The following is an 18,153-nucleotide window of genomic DNA, read 5'->3' on the forward strand; positions in this document are numbered from 1 at the left end:
GGAGTCCTGGCTAGGTTTAGATGTTGATAAATTCATGGTGATAGGTTGGTGTCTCCCGGCGTGGACACGGTGTTATGTCCAATTTATTATCACAGTTTGTTATGATACAGTGACGTAGACTATTTATTTTACTTTTTCGTGGTGTAAAAGCATGTTACTGTCAGGTAATTTAAGCTAAAGGTAATTCTTCGACACCGTCCGCCAGATCTTCTTATAAACAAGCTTAGGTTAGAAATACCGATTCCTTCGAGAGGACTGAGGTTATCCGTGGTGAAGAAGCGGCCGCTTTAAAATGAGCAGGTTCTAACGTCAGCACCGTTTGAGACACGTGGTTTGCCATCCAATAGCCTGATCTGGGCTTTACTCAGCCTCTCTCTAACAGGAGATTCCTCTGGAGAAGACTAAGACTGGGGTTTGCCAAGGCTGCAACGTCGTCACCAGATTCGGTTGGACCGAGATTTGCTTCTCACATCTGCAGCATCAGTTTATATTTCCAGCTAGAAGCACCGTGTAGCAATCATGTCTGTGGCGGGACTGAAAAAGCAATTTCACAAAGCTACTCAGGTAAGAGGACGCGACGTCCCGTGCACCAGCAGGTCTCACTATGTTCCACTGAAACAGTCACGTTGATAGCGCGTAATGGAGACATGATGTTCATTCTTCTTATTGATGGTTAAATCATGCATATCTTAGCCGAGCTCATCTGTAGTATCTCTGTAGTTCTCCATCTGCTAACCAGATAACCCAGAGCTGCCCTAGTGTTGAGATGTACTCCATTAAAAAGGCTGGTGTGGTGCAGCATTGCACCAACAGAATAATACATCACTCGCGTCTGCAGCGCCCGTGTCAGTTTACTCTGCTTATTAAATGCATGATGGGGAGACATAATTATTCAGTGCCACGACGTGCGTGGCCGTCTGGGAGGCAGATGGCACACCAATGTGATAATCGTGATTTCGGGGACGTCAGTTCCTCTCTGTACCCTTCAGATGACATTCTGCACAGAAAACTAGCAGAGCTGCAGCTCGTGGCGGCTGTTCACACTTGTAATGCACAAGTTGTCGCCCAGAGCAAAGGCGGTTTAAATCTGTATTTCTTCCAGCCAACCACAGCGGGAACTCCGACGCGTACCTTGTTATGCAATCATTAAATGCGCCTTGACGGAAATCCGCTACCACGAGCATCGACACGCCATGACCTCAGCGCCCTCTAAACGCACGGGTAACATTAAATCACATCTTCCTATTTCTGAGCCATCCTCTCGTCAGATGTTAGCCGCAATACACGATCAGTTATTCAATCCAAGGTTACTCAGAAGATTCGTCAACCCAGCCCACCCATAGTCACAACCTATTGATGTTACTACCATATTAAAAGGCTCGGCCTGTAAGTGTCACCACCATTTGCTTTGGAGCTCATCAGGGTGGTTGTCATTAGTCAAAAGTCCTCCATAAGTGGGACCTTTACTGTCAGAGGCGGTGACAGATCCATGCCTGCAGCTCATCATAAGCTCAAGGCTTCTGAGCAACCTTTATTTCCGGTTCTGGCTGGGAGCACAAGGGTCTCACGGAGGTTATGCATTTGTAGGGGTGAGTCACAGTGACACTGACAGTCAGCTCCAGGCTCCACACAAGCAAGGCACCTGGAGGCTGAGTCACAAACACATGCCTCTGGCTCCCTTCTTGTCCAACAAATCCCCCAAATAGCTTGTAGTTAGCAGTTTGCTTTATTCTTCATCTTTATGAGCAGCTGTCACTGAGATAGAGAGAAATGATTGCTTAATACTGATGACAGTAATAGTAGCATGCCTGCTGAAAGCCTTTAGATTTCAGCCTCTGGTTTGTGCATTGGAATTTAATCTGTGTATAAAAATGGAAGTTCATCCACACAATCACCAGAGGGGGTCCAGTGTGAGATGCATCATGTTCTTAGTTCATTAATGTCTCCATTAGTCTTTTAAAGTAATGCAACACTGGCATTTGATAAGCTTAGATGATTCCAGATGGTTCCAGCAGCATTAGCAGATCAGAGATGAATCCATAAATCATGACACAAAGAGCTCCTTCATGCAAAAGGGTTTGGTTTAAAAAAAACAAAATAGAAAGCGAGAGAGAGAAAGTTTTTTTTGATTTTCTGTCAACCATTCTCTATTTCTTTTATAAAGAGATCATTTTATTAGATTGGAAAAAGACAGCAGCCCCCACAAGGCATTAGATAGCTGCACAGATTGGGTAGATTCTGTGTGATGAGTCTATTGCTACCAGTTAGTCTTCTCTCCATCTCTGCAGAGTTTCATTTCAGCTTCATATTTATTTGTGTTTGTAAGAGTGAAGTGGGGATGCATTTAGATCTTTATTTCAGTAAATATGCATACAGTTATTTGGCTCTAAGCATGCAAGCATGACGAGGTGTTGTTGAGTGTGGAAATGTGCAGGGAATATGAAATTTGTAGATTTTTCACAGCTCTGTCTTCATCAGAGCTTTATTCCCCTTGTGGTTCTTTTCGGCTCTAGGCTCACAATGAGTTGTCTCTGTGGTCTCCTGCCGTCTGCTCTTCAACATTACAAACAACGCACACACTGCCTTCCTCCCCAGACTCTTAGTGGCAGAAGGCTCCCTTCAACCCTTAAGTTTTCATGCCTCAGCCTTGTAATCCAAGCCCAGACTTATCTGCAATCTGGCTACTCGCTCACAGATATTTCCACTCATGTTTTCCAGCCATTCCTGAGGAAGACCACCACACCCAGTCAAGGAGGCGGGGGGATTTAGAGATTAAGAGTTTGGACCAGGGATTTAAAATAATCACATATGGGTTAGAGGGAGTGCATGTTTGTATGAATGGTTTTACCTTTAAAAAAAAGAAAGAAAAAAAAGCTTCAATATTTTTCTCTTATGCAATTGTGAAGACTGAGCGTGACTGCTGTAGAGGGGTGCATTATGGATAAATTAGTTTTTGAATTTTTCATTAATGATTTAAGACATGTTAAAATAAATAAGATCTACTGCAAATTGCATGGTTGCAACTTTTGAGGATATGTTTTGTTTTTGTTTTTTCTCGTTTAAATGATTTAGATTTGAATATGGTTGAATTTGATCATATCATTTTATGGCCCAGATATTTCTTACATTTATTAATTGGCCTGCAGTAATGGATATTAGCTACATTTTCTAGCTTTTTCAATCTGCTATGTACATTGAGTAAGATTTTATGTTTTAATACACAATATAAATGTTTATTATACTAGATAGAAATCAGTTAAGTTCAAAAGGACACAATAACCCATGCATCTTGATTCAAATAGTAATCCCCTACCACAGTCATATATGTAGACTGGAAATATTTCACATCCAAACCTGCTGCACAGCCTTCATAGTTCAGTACGTCACAAATGAGTAATTATCAGTGTTCAGCATCTGCTCTGTGAGCGACAGAAAAGCCTCACTCTTGTGGAGGAGGCTTGCAGCATTTCTTCATTATTATGGACTTTTCAGGGAAAAACTGCTTGTAAAAGTTACTGGTATTTTATGAGATTCACACAGACACACTCACAACCTCAGCTTCACATTCTCACATAAATCACAGAGTAATTTATTTCACGCAGCATGAGCTACACGTTTCTCTGACAGAAGACATCTCTCTCCTTTTCACTGAAGGACATTGAGGCTCAGTGTGGAGTATTAACAACTGGGATCATTTTAAAGCACCAAGCATGAGCAGCAATGTGTAGCAGCGTCATAGTAGATTGCTATTTATTTATTCATTTTTTTTACCAAGTAGTCCGTTAGTAATTCTCACTTTGGGCAATGACACAAAGTGATGCAAGTGAGCATACGCTAACAAACTGCAAATCCTGCAAACAGTGATGTTTAATCTAAACAACACACAGTTAAAGCATGGATTCATGCTCTATTATTTTTAGCTAAGAAGTTGTATTTTTAAAGGGGATGACTGCTGCTTTCTATTTTGTAAGTCAACTTATCCTCAGAGTTAGATGAGTCAAGCTTAACGCAGATGCTATTCTCACGATAACTTGATCAGATTCAGGTCCTGCAGCGCATTGTGTGCACACAAACGTGATGAATATACTCACGTGGTGAAGCACTTGATTTAAGATTGTCCACTGATAGTTCAGAAAAAGAAGCTTGTTGTGTTTTAATCAGGATGTGGTTTAAGGACATTCCTTTTGTATATGTAAGGCTACAGAGAGCTCATTTTATCTAATTGGAGTGAGCATATGCCACAAGAAGGAAGGCAAAAACGTGTGAAAGTATGCCAAAATGAGGAAGGGTGGGGGGGTCTCTGGAGGTGTTGCCTCTGCAGTTTTTTAAGATAAAATGGATTCTTTTCTTCTTGTTTATGTCAGAAAGTCTCCTCACAAGTTAAGCCTTAGTATGCAGGTCATGTATTTCTTAATTCAGTCAAAGGCACTTGTATATTAGGTTAACCAATAGTATTTTCCCTACGTTAAGTGCTATCTTTAAAAGGCTAAACTCAAAAATAGGATATACTTTTGACTGTGGAAACGTTATGGTGCTTTTTATCATAAATCAAACTTTGCATCTCAACTGCACCTTCTGTAAATGAAGAGCCCACTCATTGAAGTTAGTCCACTATAAGACACAAGGCTATCTTGGACTGAGCACTGTGCTAAATACTGTAGTCATGTTTTTATTTCAGCAACATTTTTGGCTGTAGATTAACACCGTATGGCTCTGTACTGCATACTTCATTAACTTTTGTATTTGTCAGATTGATAAATAGGGTATGAGAGCTCCACTGGCTTCAGAAATATGAGAGTTATTTAAACTCACTGTGAAGTACTGAATGAGATACATGCACTGAAAGCACAGTATGAAATCAACTTACGCCACCGTTTCACTGGAATATTCGGTGATCCATTTAATTGGGCCTGTTATGCTTCAAAAATCATCTCTTCACTTGTTTAAATTTGGCATTGAGAAATTTGTAGGTAAAAGATGAAAAACAACGCAAGCCGCCACCGTAGAAGAGATGTAACCGAATTACCTGTCAAGACGGTGCAGCTGCTTGCAGGTGTCTGTGATGTTTGGAAGTATTTTTAGAAGTCATGGTATCAGTGAGCAGTTACCAGGTAGGATTGGATTATGCTCATTATAGTGGGTATTGCAGTTTTTATTTTTAAGTCAGCCATGATTTGACATGAGCTTTCACAGTATGTGTGCTGCATACTAATATCAGGGCTTAAATGTGTCACACAGATCATCCGACATTTCATTTTAGCTTGTAGCTTTGCCACAAATAAGAAAACTGTTCATTTTTTCTTCTTTTTGGTTCAGTTCAATCCATGGATTAATTTGCACACTTCCATATTGTTTTTCTGAAAAAGTGCACAGCATGCAAGCGTGCATATGAACGATGTAGATGTATATCCATACTCGCCGAGGGACATCACCAGGGTCCTTGGATGTGGTTGATGCCTGCAGGGCTTCAGGAGAGCAGATTGTGAGGGGGTGACTCATCCAGCCTGGATCTTTGCAAAGGCTACTGCAGTGCAGCGTAAAACGGATCCAGCTGGGTGATAACAGATGGGGTGGGAAGGACAAAAAGAGTGGAGCTAGTAAGGAAAGATAAAAGAAAAGGAAAGGAAAGAAAAATATGCGAGCTGGTAAGAAGTGGAAGACAGGCAGAGGAAGGATTTAAAGTCAGCAGGAGTGTGGCAATCAGAAAATCTGCAGGGATTTTATCTCTTGCAGGATGAAGGAGACATTTTTTTGGTCATGCTGTTTTTTCAGTTAACATGGAGCCAGGATATTTTTATGTCTTTGTGTTATTTCCTGTTACAGAGGCTGTTGGTAGTTGCTCACCACTACCAACTGTCAGTTATTCTGCAGATAATTCAGCCAGTGAACTGATCTGTGTGAAATATGTTAGATTTTCATGCATTTTTTTGGACTTCAGTTTAGCAGCAAGGATAAATCAGGCAAAGGAGCCATCTCTGAGCTCTAAACTTTATTGTCAAAGTCACCTGAAAACTCAAATTATACACTAAATGCATTGAGGTGAGATTTCTCAGTAAAGGAGTAAGCTAAGCTGCACTGAAGCTCGCACTAGACCAGTCAACACCCGAAAGAGAATATTACCATATAAATGGTTACACCGGTAAGATAACATAAATTTAATGACAATATACCAAACACGTGTACCGTGTGTAATGTGGAAAAGGGGGTGTTTTTTCATTGTATTTGGCAGCACAGAAAAATGTTATCCTACTGGGAGAAGGTTAACAGAGGGGTGGAAAAGATGATCTCTGAGGAAACGCCAGTGGACCCCAAATTTATTATTTCTTTACTTTACCATAAAGGGCGCAACTATGTAAAAACTGAAATTGTTTGGATGAAGGTCTGTATTTTGCATGCTTTAAAGGGATTGCTTTACTCTGGAAAATAACTGAAAAGCCGAGTGTAACACAATGGATCAGGCAAATATTAATATCTTTTCCTTTAGCGAAACTAACTTGTACATAGGAAAGCAAGCCTGGGGGCCATTTACAAATGTCCTGAAATATATGGACCTGTCAGAGAATGAAGAGGAGTGATGAGAACCATGTTTTTTAAACCCTGACCTATGGTAAATAAGAACTCACTAAGGCTATGGCATAGCAACTTCTGTATGGCTTCAGTTGATTATCAAAAAAGCAATGATGGTAAAGGTTTGAGATTCAAGGATATGGTCAAAGTTATGGCTATGAGGGAAAAACCAACATCAGTTTCAGACCTGTAACAGAAAAAAAAGTAAAAATGCACCATACTGACTTCTGCCTCTACCTATGTGGGACACTTCAGTTTGTAAGAAAGTGGATATGGAATCCTTCCCTCCTCAGCTGTAGCGATTATCTTTCACATGTGTCTTGTGTTTATGAGTCAGATGACAAAAACTGAATGTTATGATGGTTCCCCAGAAGATCCAAACTTATCCAAGTGCAGCAATGCAGTAAAAGTGATGCTGCACTGGATGGAATCCAGCAGAGCAGTACCTGCAGTGATGCATCTCCCCTCCCCACTCTCAACTTTTTATCCCAGTTTATTTCCTCTCCTACTGGTGTTTCTAATACTCTCCATCTTTGCCTGTTCATCATCTTCCAGCTTATAAGACATTTTCAGTTACCACAGTAGAGACCTTGTTTCAAAATGTCTCCATCGAGAGTTTTCCACCTTTTTTCCGGGTTCTCTGCTGTCATTTCTATTTTTGTCACCTCACTAACAATTGCAAACTGTTTACCTTTCTCAGATGTTTGATCCTGGCCTGCGAAAGAGGCTCCTTTCTTGAGCTTTTCCAACAGCAAAATCTTCCACAGGCTCTCTGACATGTTTTGCTATATATAAAAGCAGCAGTGACAGTTTTTGTTCTAGTTTGTTGGTGGAATGTCACCTCAATCACCACGCCTCTAACAAATCCTTAGTTATCTTGACACCACATTAATCCTCTAGTACAATGTCACTGTATGTTGGCCTCACGAGTGTGTGACTTGCCATCGCAGAGTAGCTACTGGACATATGGTATACATCAGAAAATAATGTGTTTACTAAATCTGTATTTTAGAAAAAAAAAGAGAATAGTGTGCACTTGTAGTAGTCATAGAGTCCTCAATGTTCTGAGGTCAGCTTTGTTCTGGGGGTTAAAGACAGACGGACTCAGCCTCCACCAGTTCTATTATTAGCTCATCCTGTGGTTAGATGCTGTTGGCACATTTTGAACTGGAGAGGAAAACTCATTCAATGTCCAGAAGAAACATGAATGAACAACATTTAGCCAGTGTCATATAAAAAGAATGATGCCTGGCAGACTCATTCATTCTCATGGTAAGACACCAGATGTGATGGTTTTTTGCCCTTCTTTGTCCATGGATTTTATTCTCTGTCTTCTTTTTATTTCTCCCTCATCCTTCCTCTCTCTGAACATCTCTATTCAGGCCGTGGTTGATGATTTATTCAGGACTTGTATATTATACATTCTGGGTATCAACCACTGTGGAAGAAATGACGAGTCTTGGTGCTGGCAAAGAGAAATTCTTGGGAAATGATTTTAAGCATGAAATCAGCTATTCTGGATGTCATTGTATGTATTTTAACTGTCTATTTAGAATACAACTATAATGTGAATTGTTTAAAATGATGTATTTTTGTACATGTTTGATTGCTTTTTATTGCATAATAATTCCATTGTTAATTTCCAGACTTGCCAAGAGAAAATTAGTTTCTTTTATTACAAGAAAATAGCACAAACAATGATAGTGGTGAATTAAACTGTCCCTCCCTCACACACAGACACACTCATATTTCTACCTCAGGGACAGTAAGGTCACATCGTTATTAGCCAAGAAGCCTCCAGTATATTCTCCTCGGTACCCTTTCATATTTGCACTTGTTCTTAGCTTTTGTTTAGCTGTAAAAGGGATGTGCATATGATGAACAGCTATGCATTATAATTTGGAGATATGGATGCATTTACAGCCCCAGTGACCTTGCTCAGTGAGGTAGTATGTGTGCTTGTTGTGTAGTACATTTGCTTAGAATATAAGGTCATGGTCCAAACTGAGGTCATGAACCAAATCACATGAGATAATCACATTTTAAGGCTAAGGATTAAAGAGACAACTAGAAGCACTCAAAGAGCAGAACTCTGCCAAGCCATTGTAATTTTTTTCAATAATTGTGGGCATTATTTTTTAGTCAGAAGTTGTAATGGCAAATTTATCCCCATCTCCCCATGGACAGGCGCAAACCTATGTCAAACCCGGTGGTCACATGACCATGAACAGCTTGCCAGTGAAACCAAACCCTGCATCATACCACTGTCCGTGTTCAACTTGTTCTCAAAGTTTTAATTTTTGAAAATGAAAATGATCCATTATGTCACAAGGTTATGTTGATACCCTCAGTGTGAAGGGTCGAGTAAAATATGAGGCAAAGCTAATGGAAGTAGGACTGAACAAATGCCTTCATGTCTATCTGCTGTCACATTGTAAAGGAGCTGCTGACAAGAAACACTGAAAACTTCACAAAAACCACCATATGTTTTACAATAATATCATTATAAATGTTTTACTCACCAGTCACAAAATGGTCTGAAGAAGTTGTCAAATATTTAAAACGACTCCAAGGTGTACCGCCGCTAGCCAGTTATCACATCTTTCTGTTTTTTTGTGTCTTTTCAGTAGTTTGAAGAATGATCTCTTACTGTCTGTGGAACAACTGTGTTTATGGCAGCCAACCACAACACAACTTCCTGGCATATTTAAAGGAAACTCTACGACAATCAAAGAAAAATCTGACGATCGATCCTGAAAATCCAATAATTGTTACGCTTTAGCAACCTTTTGTTTTTACCAGCAAAAGACCCAGATGTGACAAAGTTCACAGATGCCTTTAGAGTCCTTTAATAAAATCTATATATATACTAAACATAATATATATGGCCCCAGATTTCAGCTCATCAACAGTTTGGACTGATCTTTTTGATTTGATATTTGTGATCTAGCATTAACTTGCTGAAAAAGAAGAAATAATAATAATAATAAAAAGAAAAGCTTTTTATTTGAAATTTTATCTCCATTTTACAGAATTATAACCTTGGTTCTCTTCTTCTGAGCAGTTCCTCCAAAAATACTTTTCCTCTTAAATCCTAAATGGTTTCATGTTCAATATGTTGTGACACAATTTAAAGCTCATCAGTGGATTATTACAATAGAAAAATTTGTTCCTGTAGTGCAAAATGAAAGTAGGGCAGAAATCAGAAGGAAAATTATATAACGAAGGGGAAAGTAATGGAATGAAGACGAGCAGGATACAGGATGAGCAGAGGGAGAGAGGAGTAAGTAACGTCCTCAGTAAAAGATTTAATTTGGCTCATGAAGGGACAGATATTAGAGTTAGGAGGGAGCATAACCTACTTTTAAAGGTATGTCCATGTTTGCTGAAGCAACCTTTTAGCTTTGTTCGGAGAGAACAGTTGGTATTTCAGCATGTAGATGCTCCCTCAATACAAAAAGCTCTTCTTTGATCTTAACCTTGGATGCAGACCGTGAACCCACTCGCCCTTGTGCACAGACTTGGTCCTCCCGCCAGCTGTAGAGCTGAAGCCGAATGGCTTGTCAGGGATTATACTCGGATTAATCTGGGCACAGTGACTTTGCATCATATTGGAGCTGTGTGTGACTCAGAATCAGAACGATGCAGCTGTAATCTGTGAAACGTGCTGCATGTGCAGGAGACCACCAGATGTAACATGTGACAGGGTCAGAGAGGCAAGTTTTTTTTTTTTTTTTTAACACATCAGGGAGATATTTTTAGTTTATTTCATTTGGGGATATAAGTACCAAAATACTTTTTTTTTTTCTCCTGGGGAGTGAGGATGATTGTGTGAGAATACAGAGCTGTTTGCTATGATCCATTTTTTTTATTATGAGTTTATGCATATAGATTTAGAGCTTCAGTTTAATTATAACTATAATGTTTAATTGCCATCATGCATTTGCTAAGGCATTGAGTGATTATTTAATTGTTATTGCTCTGTGTAAACATCCATCTTCATCTCCTTCAATAAGACATGCTACAGGCATAAAAGTAAACACAGGTGTTTTGCTTTTCTTTTACCATGGATAAGGAACCTTAAATTCAAACGAGAACCAGTCTTTCATTCAGGTGGATGTGGTACATCCTATATGCAGGTGTCCATATTTGGAGCCATGTGTAAGATGTGAGGTGTTTGCAAAATATATTAAATAAACTATTTTTAGTAGATGATGGTGTGCATTTTGTTCATGAAGTAAGCTAAGTCGGTTTTGCACTTTAGTGTAAAACAGACCAAATATCAGTTTCCTGAGTCTTTTAATTTGCATAATTTCTGCACAAAGAGCATTAAAATCAAATCAATATGCAGTGTGCACTGTGAGGGGTGTTTGTGCAGTAAAAGCAACTGAATAATGACATTTCATTCAACAAAACATTTACATAATATGATGAAAATTTTTAACCATGTTATTAGAATAAATAAACCTCAGAGGAACAACAACACATGATTTATAATTTTGTCATTATTTACTGAGCAAAAAAATAAGCCAAGCTGTAGAAACAAGGTGTGAATTAAAGTACTCCTTGACTAATAGCTTGTAGAGCCACTGTTAGCGTCAATAATGATGAAATTATTTCCTGTTTGATGTTTAAAGGCTTTCTATTCATTGTAAGGGATTTTTGTTCCACTCTTCTTTACAACTTTGCTTCAGTTATCAGGTCCCACCACAGTACTTCAGCCAGACTGAGGTCTGGACCACTGCAGCATTTTCTTTCTTTTTTTTTTTTTGTTTTTTTTGTTTTTTTGTTTTTTCCAGACTCTACACAATAGATTTGCTGCTCTGCATTGAATCATTGTCCTGTTGTTTGACTCAGACTTAGCCAATCTTTAAATAAACGAGTTCATTGTTGATTCAGTGCCTGCAATGTGTCCAGGTCCAGCAGCAAGCCAAGCCCCAAATTGTTTGCAAAATTATCTTATAAACCCTCCCAGGCTGAAGGGCAGCTGATCAAATTTATCTGATTAGCAGCATCTAGCTGCTACTTACTCAGTTAATTCCCAGAGAAGCAGGAAGGGTCTACATAGTTTTCCACACATCACTTCAGCATTTTGACTTTGAGCATTTTTTGTTAATTAAATAATAAAAAAGTGTAAACTGTCGTGTGTGTTTATCTGGGCTTGTATTTAACTAATTTTACGACTGGTTAAAAACAAAACTATTTCTTTAAGGTTTTGTCACATTAAACAAATTTAATGTACTTACTTATTCACTTGTCTATAAATTATTTATGTTAAATGGCTTGACAGCATCTGATGATGTTGATTTAACCAGATGGAGTAGTTGTTGACATATTTTAATTCCTCTGAGAATATTTTATTAGAGGTTATTCTTCAAACGACTGATACATAGTAGCTTAAGCATAATATAGGATACAAGCATAAGAGAGTAATCACATTATTGGAAAGGGGTTTAAGTGTGGTGTAAAACGTGTCTTAAGGGACATTTCTTGAATTTCCTCTATAATGCAAGAAAATACTCATGTAAGATTCACTAAGCATTTTTAAATGGGCTTGTGTCCTTCCTGGTGGCAGAATTTGAGGAGAATTAGACACACCATGCACATATTAAAGGAATGCATCGTAAAAACAGGGTGTTTATAGCTGGGCTGCAGCCCATACATTATTGATTTGACCTACTTTGTTTGCAGAAGCACAAATGCAGCACTTCTGCCATCTAAAACAGCCTCAACAAAAACTGAATCTCTTAACCTTAATGAAAGGATTGTTTAGCAGTGCTGGTAAATTTGACGGCTCAAGTTCTGTTAGGATGTAAGAGACCAAAACAAGGGGTGTTCACCTTATAAACAATTTCCAGTCACAATCAGTTTGGGGCATTTCTATCTACATGCTGGAGATCAATTCACAGTACATGATAACCTGTTTGTTGTCGTTTGTTTTTGCTTTGATTTATTTATTTTTTATTTTTTGTTACTAAATATTATTCTAGACTCTGAGTCCATTAACATGCACACCAAAATCTGATCATTACCTGATTTCTGGTGTTATCAGATAATTCAAGTGGTCATGTAAACAGCATGTTCATTATCAGATTATTATCAGATTATGAGAAATTGTGTTAACACACCTAAATTTCTCTCCGATATTCCAGTGTCTTTGTGCATGTAAATCCATATGTCCAATTTATTTTGAGTTTTTTACATCTGTGCATGTGCAAAAGAATCCTTTTAACGAAAGAGGTCAAAAAGGCGGAAGTGACGAAGTCACAATGGGACAAAAGAAAATTAAACCAAGATGGTGTGCAGCAGCAGGAAACAAACAAAAATAAATTTCTGGAATGAGTGTTTTCATTTCTAGCATGCTCTCAAGAAATGAAAACCCTGAATTTTATCCATCTCTTTGACGGGAGAAAATACCAAAATTGGCGCACCCTTCAACTAGTGTTAGCTACAATGACCGCTGACCAGATTTCCTATGTATGAGTAGTACAGGCGGATGTGCGCATAGTATAGAGGTGAAATATAGAAAACCAATCCTCACTCTGAACACACATCCAGCACGCACGGTTTTGAAGAAGTGGTAACTGTAAAACTCTTACACCAAAACCAGGGACAGACGCTTGTTGTAGGCGACGCAACCGTCATTTCCTCCACTTGAAGTATAAACATACGTTAAATGAATTGGATCATGGACTGCTAAATGTAGACACGGATCCTTTGATTATTGGATTTCAGAAGTGCATGTAAAGCATCAAATTAGATTATTATATTTCTGGTGTGCAGGTAAACGGGCTGAATAACAACTGTAATGATTATTCTGTCATTTCATGTGTTTTACAGGTTTAACCAAACTAACAGTACAAAGAACAAAACCCTTTACTATTTACCGTTTACTGTTTACTATAAAAATATTTATATTTATTATCATATTTATGTTGACTTACAGGGTCCTCAGTGTGTGTCCTTTTTGTTGAGGAGCTACCATCAGCATTCCTGTTTGTCAGCCCCCTCTTGTCATGACCTTCTTTTCATGCAGGAAATCAAATCAAAGAGAACGGTGCTGAATAGCAGAGTCAATATGAAGTACACAAGATGTCTGGCTGCTGAGGCTTTTCAATTTTTTCATTTCTTATGGGGCCACTCCAGTTTGCGGCAGTATTACATTTTTTTCTTGTTATGCTTTATGATTAAATGTATTTTTTTGTTTGGAGGGTGAAAAACTTGTGTTTTTTTGCTCTTATATTGATTTTATTATAACTGTCCTGCTTGGTTCTACCAGGAATAATTACTTGTTTTTGATGATTGTTTGGCTCGAGGTTTGAAGTTAAAGACATTTATCTTCATCAAGAACGATAATAAATGTCCTTACATGGTAGACAGCCCGTGTCAAAAAAGGGGCTTTTGCAGAGACTGCAGGCAGACTGTGTGATCCTGGTGGATAACACCATTGTCTTGTTTTTACCAACACTTTTTCTGCAGGCTTGTCATCACAGCATACACACCTGACACATTGTCCTTTAACTTTTCTCATTTGTTCCTTGTTGTTACTCACATCTTTTCTTATCTTTTTTTATAACATGTCTTCATCTGTCAGTTACATAAATCTCCACTGAGTTTTCTGTTTGTAATTGTAATAATATGTCACACTGAAGCGCATTACACTAACATATTTAGGAAAAAGAAAACACATATGCATAGTTTTACACCTGTGCTCAGTTTAAATATGCAGAGCTTTCCATTTCTTTATTTATATAACATATGTGTCGAGAAACTGTTGCCAGTTTAAAAAATCTGTGGATTGCCTTTAGAAACATTATTTCAGTCCTGTGATTAAAACCATGCAGGTTGAGTATGAGGTATAATTTCTGCTTTCCATTCATGTGACTTTCATTTTATCTTTGTCTTACTGCGCTTCACCTCTCTCTTTTTCATGTGGCTGACTGATTTATTTTTGTTCTAAGTCTTTCTAGTCATGCTTAAATATTTGTAATCGTGTTTCTCCACCTCACATATGACCAGTAGTAATAAGACCTGTATCTTTTATGAAGGCTGTGAAACAGAGTGCTACTTAAAGTACCATTTCTTCCATCCTTTTCTAAAACTAAAAGTGTCTATGACTTTGTTCATTTTAATAGCAAAATTATATGCAATTTGTCACCTTGGATACAGAAGTCACAACAGTCATAATTAATCTTAACTCAAAAATCATTCCCAGGGTTTTTTTGTTGTTGTTGTTGTTTTTGTTTTTGTTTTTTGTTTGTTTTGTTTTTTGTTTTTTTCCAGTGCTTCCAACATCAGTGAGCAGGTGAACTCTAGTTGAATGAGCGTCTTGCAATGCAGTTAAAGGTTATGTAAATATCTAGTATGAAAGCTTTAAGTTCAGATTATCTTTTTAAATGAAAGCCTGAAAGGGAGCTCTGGAGATTGTAATTCCTCCTTAGCACATTATAGATTCATTATATATATTCATAGTGATTTGTTTTGTGGGAGGACTGCTGGGCATGGATTGATGGAGTGCATTCATGTAACAGTAGTGTGTGATTGTTCATATGAAAGTGTGGGCAGTTTGTGGTAAAGGTCACACACTGCCTCAAAAGGACAACCCAGCGAGGGTCTCTCCTGCTGGGTAACACATGGTGTTATGATTCCTGAACCACACCTTTTCCCCTGAGATGCAAATGACAGCTTTCCACAACACATAAAGGAAGCAGCAGATACGGTGTATAAAATGGCTGCTTTGTCTTTTCCCTTACACCAAACACTGATGGAAGACCATAATCTGGTTCCCTTTTAATGAGTGCCATAACTGGTACTAATTGAGGCTGGTTAAATGTTGTTTTTCAGGCCACATAAGCCGACAGTAATACAACCTGTAATTTGACAGGCAGCAGTGATCTTAAGGATAAAGGATGTGCTCACAAAACTATGGATTACAGATATTCTCTCACATACACAGCTGCCTGTAGCTAAGCTTTAATAGCTATCATTAATACTTATTTTCAGAGCTTGACAGCAGCATCATTGCACCGACGCAGCTTTAACTCACAGCACTACTGTGCAAACACAACACAGACACTGCAACATTATTTTTCCCTTCAGTTATGTTTTGGAAAAATGTCAAGGCCTCTGCAGACCTTAAAGCTCTATCGCTGGCTTTGTTTATATTACTAGCAATATTCCAACTTTTAACCTTATTCTAAATGTGAAAATATTCTGATTATGCTGATCTTCTATTAGCAGCGTGTAAGGTATTCCACTCATTGTTCTCATTTACATCCTGCAGAACTTAACCCGATTAATGATTAATTCCCACGTCATACCCCCTAAATCAATTGTAAACTGCATTTACATCCATATTGATCATTACAGGATAATCCAAAACTGTGTCTGCTCTTTACCTGCAGCCATCCGGTCTGCACTGATTTGACTGGAGTTTGTGGTAAAACAGCAGTTTGTGTTGCAATGTTGTGGAAGCTGATGTAGTGTGTAACAATGAGATTTAGAGTGTTAATGAATGCCTATAAAGGAAATACTAGCTTCAACATAAACCACTTATTTGTTGCAATATAACTGTACATGAACACTTAATGTTCTTACAGCATACAGTGGCACATATTCACATTTAAAATGGCATAATGGTGTGTGTGTGTGGCTCCTTGATTGTATTTGAGAGTGAATGATTCCTATCCATGTCTGTTCTTTACTAAAGGTAATGAGATACTGTAAGGTGTTATGGAAGAAGTCTAAGTATCTTCAATTAAAGCTGAACAAGCCTTTTGGATAAGACGTTAAACACACATAAGTACCAAGAAAAGAAGTCCAGTTTTCTGATATCCAAACATGAGGCTTTCCATTACTTGGAAGTATAAAAATTTGACTTGTTGGGAAAACTAGAAATACAATCTGCAGCTTAAACCAGTTCATCTGTAAAGTTTCTGTCCACTTTGGCTCAATCCAGCATTTATAAAGGCAGAATAAAGCACAGTAAGGTTAAAGGTACTAATCTTTTTATTTTTAATGAAAATTTTTTGTTAATAAAGGTGGGCATAAAATTACTTTAAATACCAAACAAAGTTATAAATGGACTGTGAATGTCAGTGGTCAAAATTCCATTAAAATAAACATGTTTTCATCTGTAAGTGGATCCAGTTAACTACTTTAGAATTGTGTACATGTCTGCTGTTTACTCCCTGTTAGGATGTTACTTATACCAAATGGTGATCTAGCTCCTATAAACAAAGCTGGTGCTGTAGTTTAGAAGCTCTGAGGGGATTGTCGTCTGACACACAGAACTGTTTGTCCATTCAGAGACACCATAGTAAAAATGGTGGCACAAATATGGCAGCTGCCATTTATACCACCAGTCAAAAGTTTGGACAGACTTTCCCCTTGGATGAAATGGAAAAGTGTGCAAAGTTTTTACTTGTACTATATGTAGACCCACGGCAAGTAGATATAAATGGCTCATTTCAAGAGAATAAAAATATAGCCGCTATTTTAGTAAAGTAATTCATACTAATTAGAAATAACAGTTTTTTAATGATAAATTAAAATTTTGTCATTGACCTTCGTTTTTGTTATATGCTGCACCTTTAAAATTGTTCACAACCAGAACTATCTTCTGAGATAATTTTGCTGTAACCTTAACTTGAAGTATATATGCCAAGATGTGGAGATGTGGAGTTTTTTCTAACAATATCAAACTGGAAAATCCATTATTAGCCTTATAAGTTTACAGCAGTTGTAGAGAGAACCCCTTCAGTGGCAGCTGAAAATATCACACTTTTACTTGTTTAAGCTACTTCAACCAGAGCCATGATTAAGGACTCTTATCAGCTTCTTACTTGAAAGGGTTGTATTGCACTGAAAAGCTTTGACTCTTCCCTACAGGTTGAATTTTTCTGTTCTGTCAGGATGTGAGTGTTGGAGGTTGCTGGATAAAAAGGACAAAGAATAACAAAAATAAACTTGAGTAAAGATGTGGGATTAACAAGAAAAAGAGGAGGTGTGGATAGAAAATGATTGCATGTGTGAATTGGGAAAAGAAAACTGAACACAGTGAGTCTTTCACACCTTCATTATTCCTGGGCAGACCTGTGGGTGGTCTGGCAAGTGTGTAGACAATGAGTTTAGTTTTTTTCTTAACACAAATAACTCAGTTTTTTTATGCATTTTTAATCACACTGAGTCTAAGTATTTAAGTCTAAATTCTTTTCATTATCCGTGCCATGTGAGCCATTACTCCTTTTTAATTGTTGTCTCATCATCATGCACCACAATGCTCCTAAACTCTGGCACGCTTTCCTCACTCACACAATGCCAGCTGGTTCTCACCCATCACCGCCATGCCTCCTCCCTCAACTACCAAGCACGACATGGAAGGATGGCTGTGTGTGCATACACCTCCCTCCCTCCTCCCTGTCATTACATAAGACCCAAGCAAAGGCTTACAGATCAGATTATAATTGCCACAGGCCACACATTCAGAGAGGATAGAGGTTAGTGAAGCAACCTGGCCAACCAGTGGACTGATGTTAACACAGGGAAGCAGCTGGTATTAGGTTTTTTCCCATCAATCAAGGGTCT

At 38.2% G+C, this 18,153-nt stretch overlaps 1 protein-coding gene across 5 annotated transcripts in view; it reads left to right on the plus strand.

Moving 5' to 3' along the window:
* The first annotated feature begins 366 nt into the window (after positions 1–366).
* The window catches only part of sh3gl2a (SH3 domain containing GRB2 like 2a, endophilin A1), a 36,826-nt gene continuing 19,039 nt past the window's right edge, over positions 367–18,153 (plus strand). For all 5 annotated transcript variants that reach the window (XM_041983861.1, XM_041983862.1, XM_041983863.1 and 2 more), the window contains exon 1: positions 367–564. In XM_041983861.1, the coding sequence (XP_041839795.1) occupies positions 520–564 (45 nt within the window). In that variant the 5' untranslated portion in view covers positions 367–519. The remainder of the gene's footprint in view (positions 565–18,153) is intronic.

Source organism: Melanotaenia boesemani, chromosome 4 (assembly GCF_017639745.1).
Source record: "Melanotaenia boesemani isolate fMelBoe1 chromosome 4, fMelBoe1.pri, whole genome shotgun sequence".
In the NCBI taxonomy this organism is placed as follows: Eukaryota; Metazoa; Chordata; class Actinopteri; order Atheriniformes; family Melanotaeniidae; genus Melanotaenia; species Melanotaenia boesemani.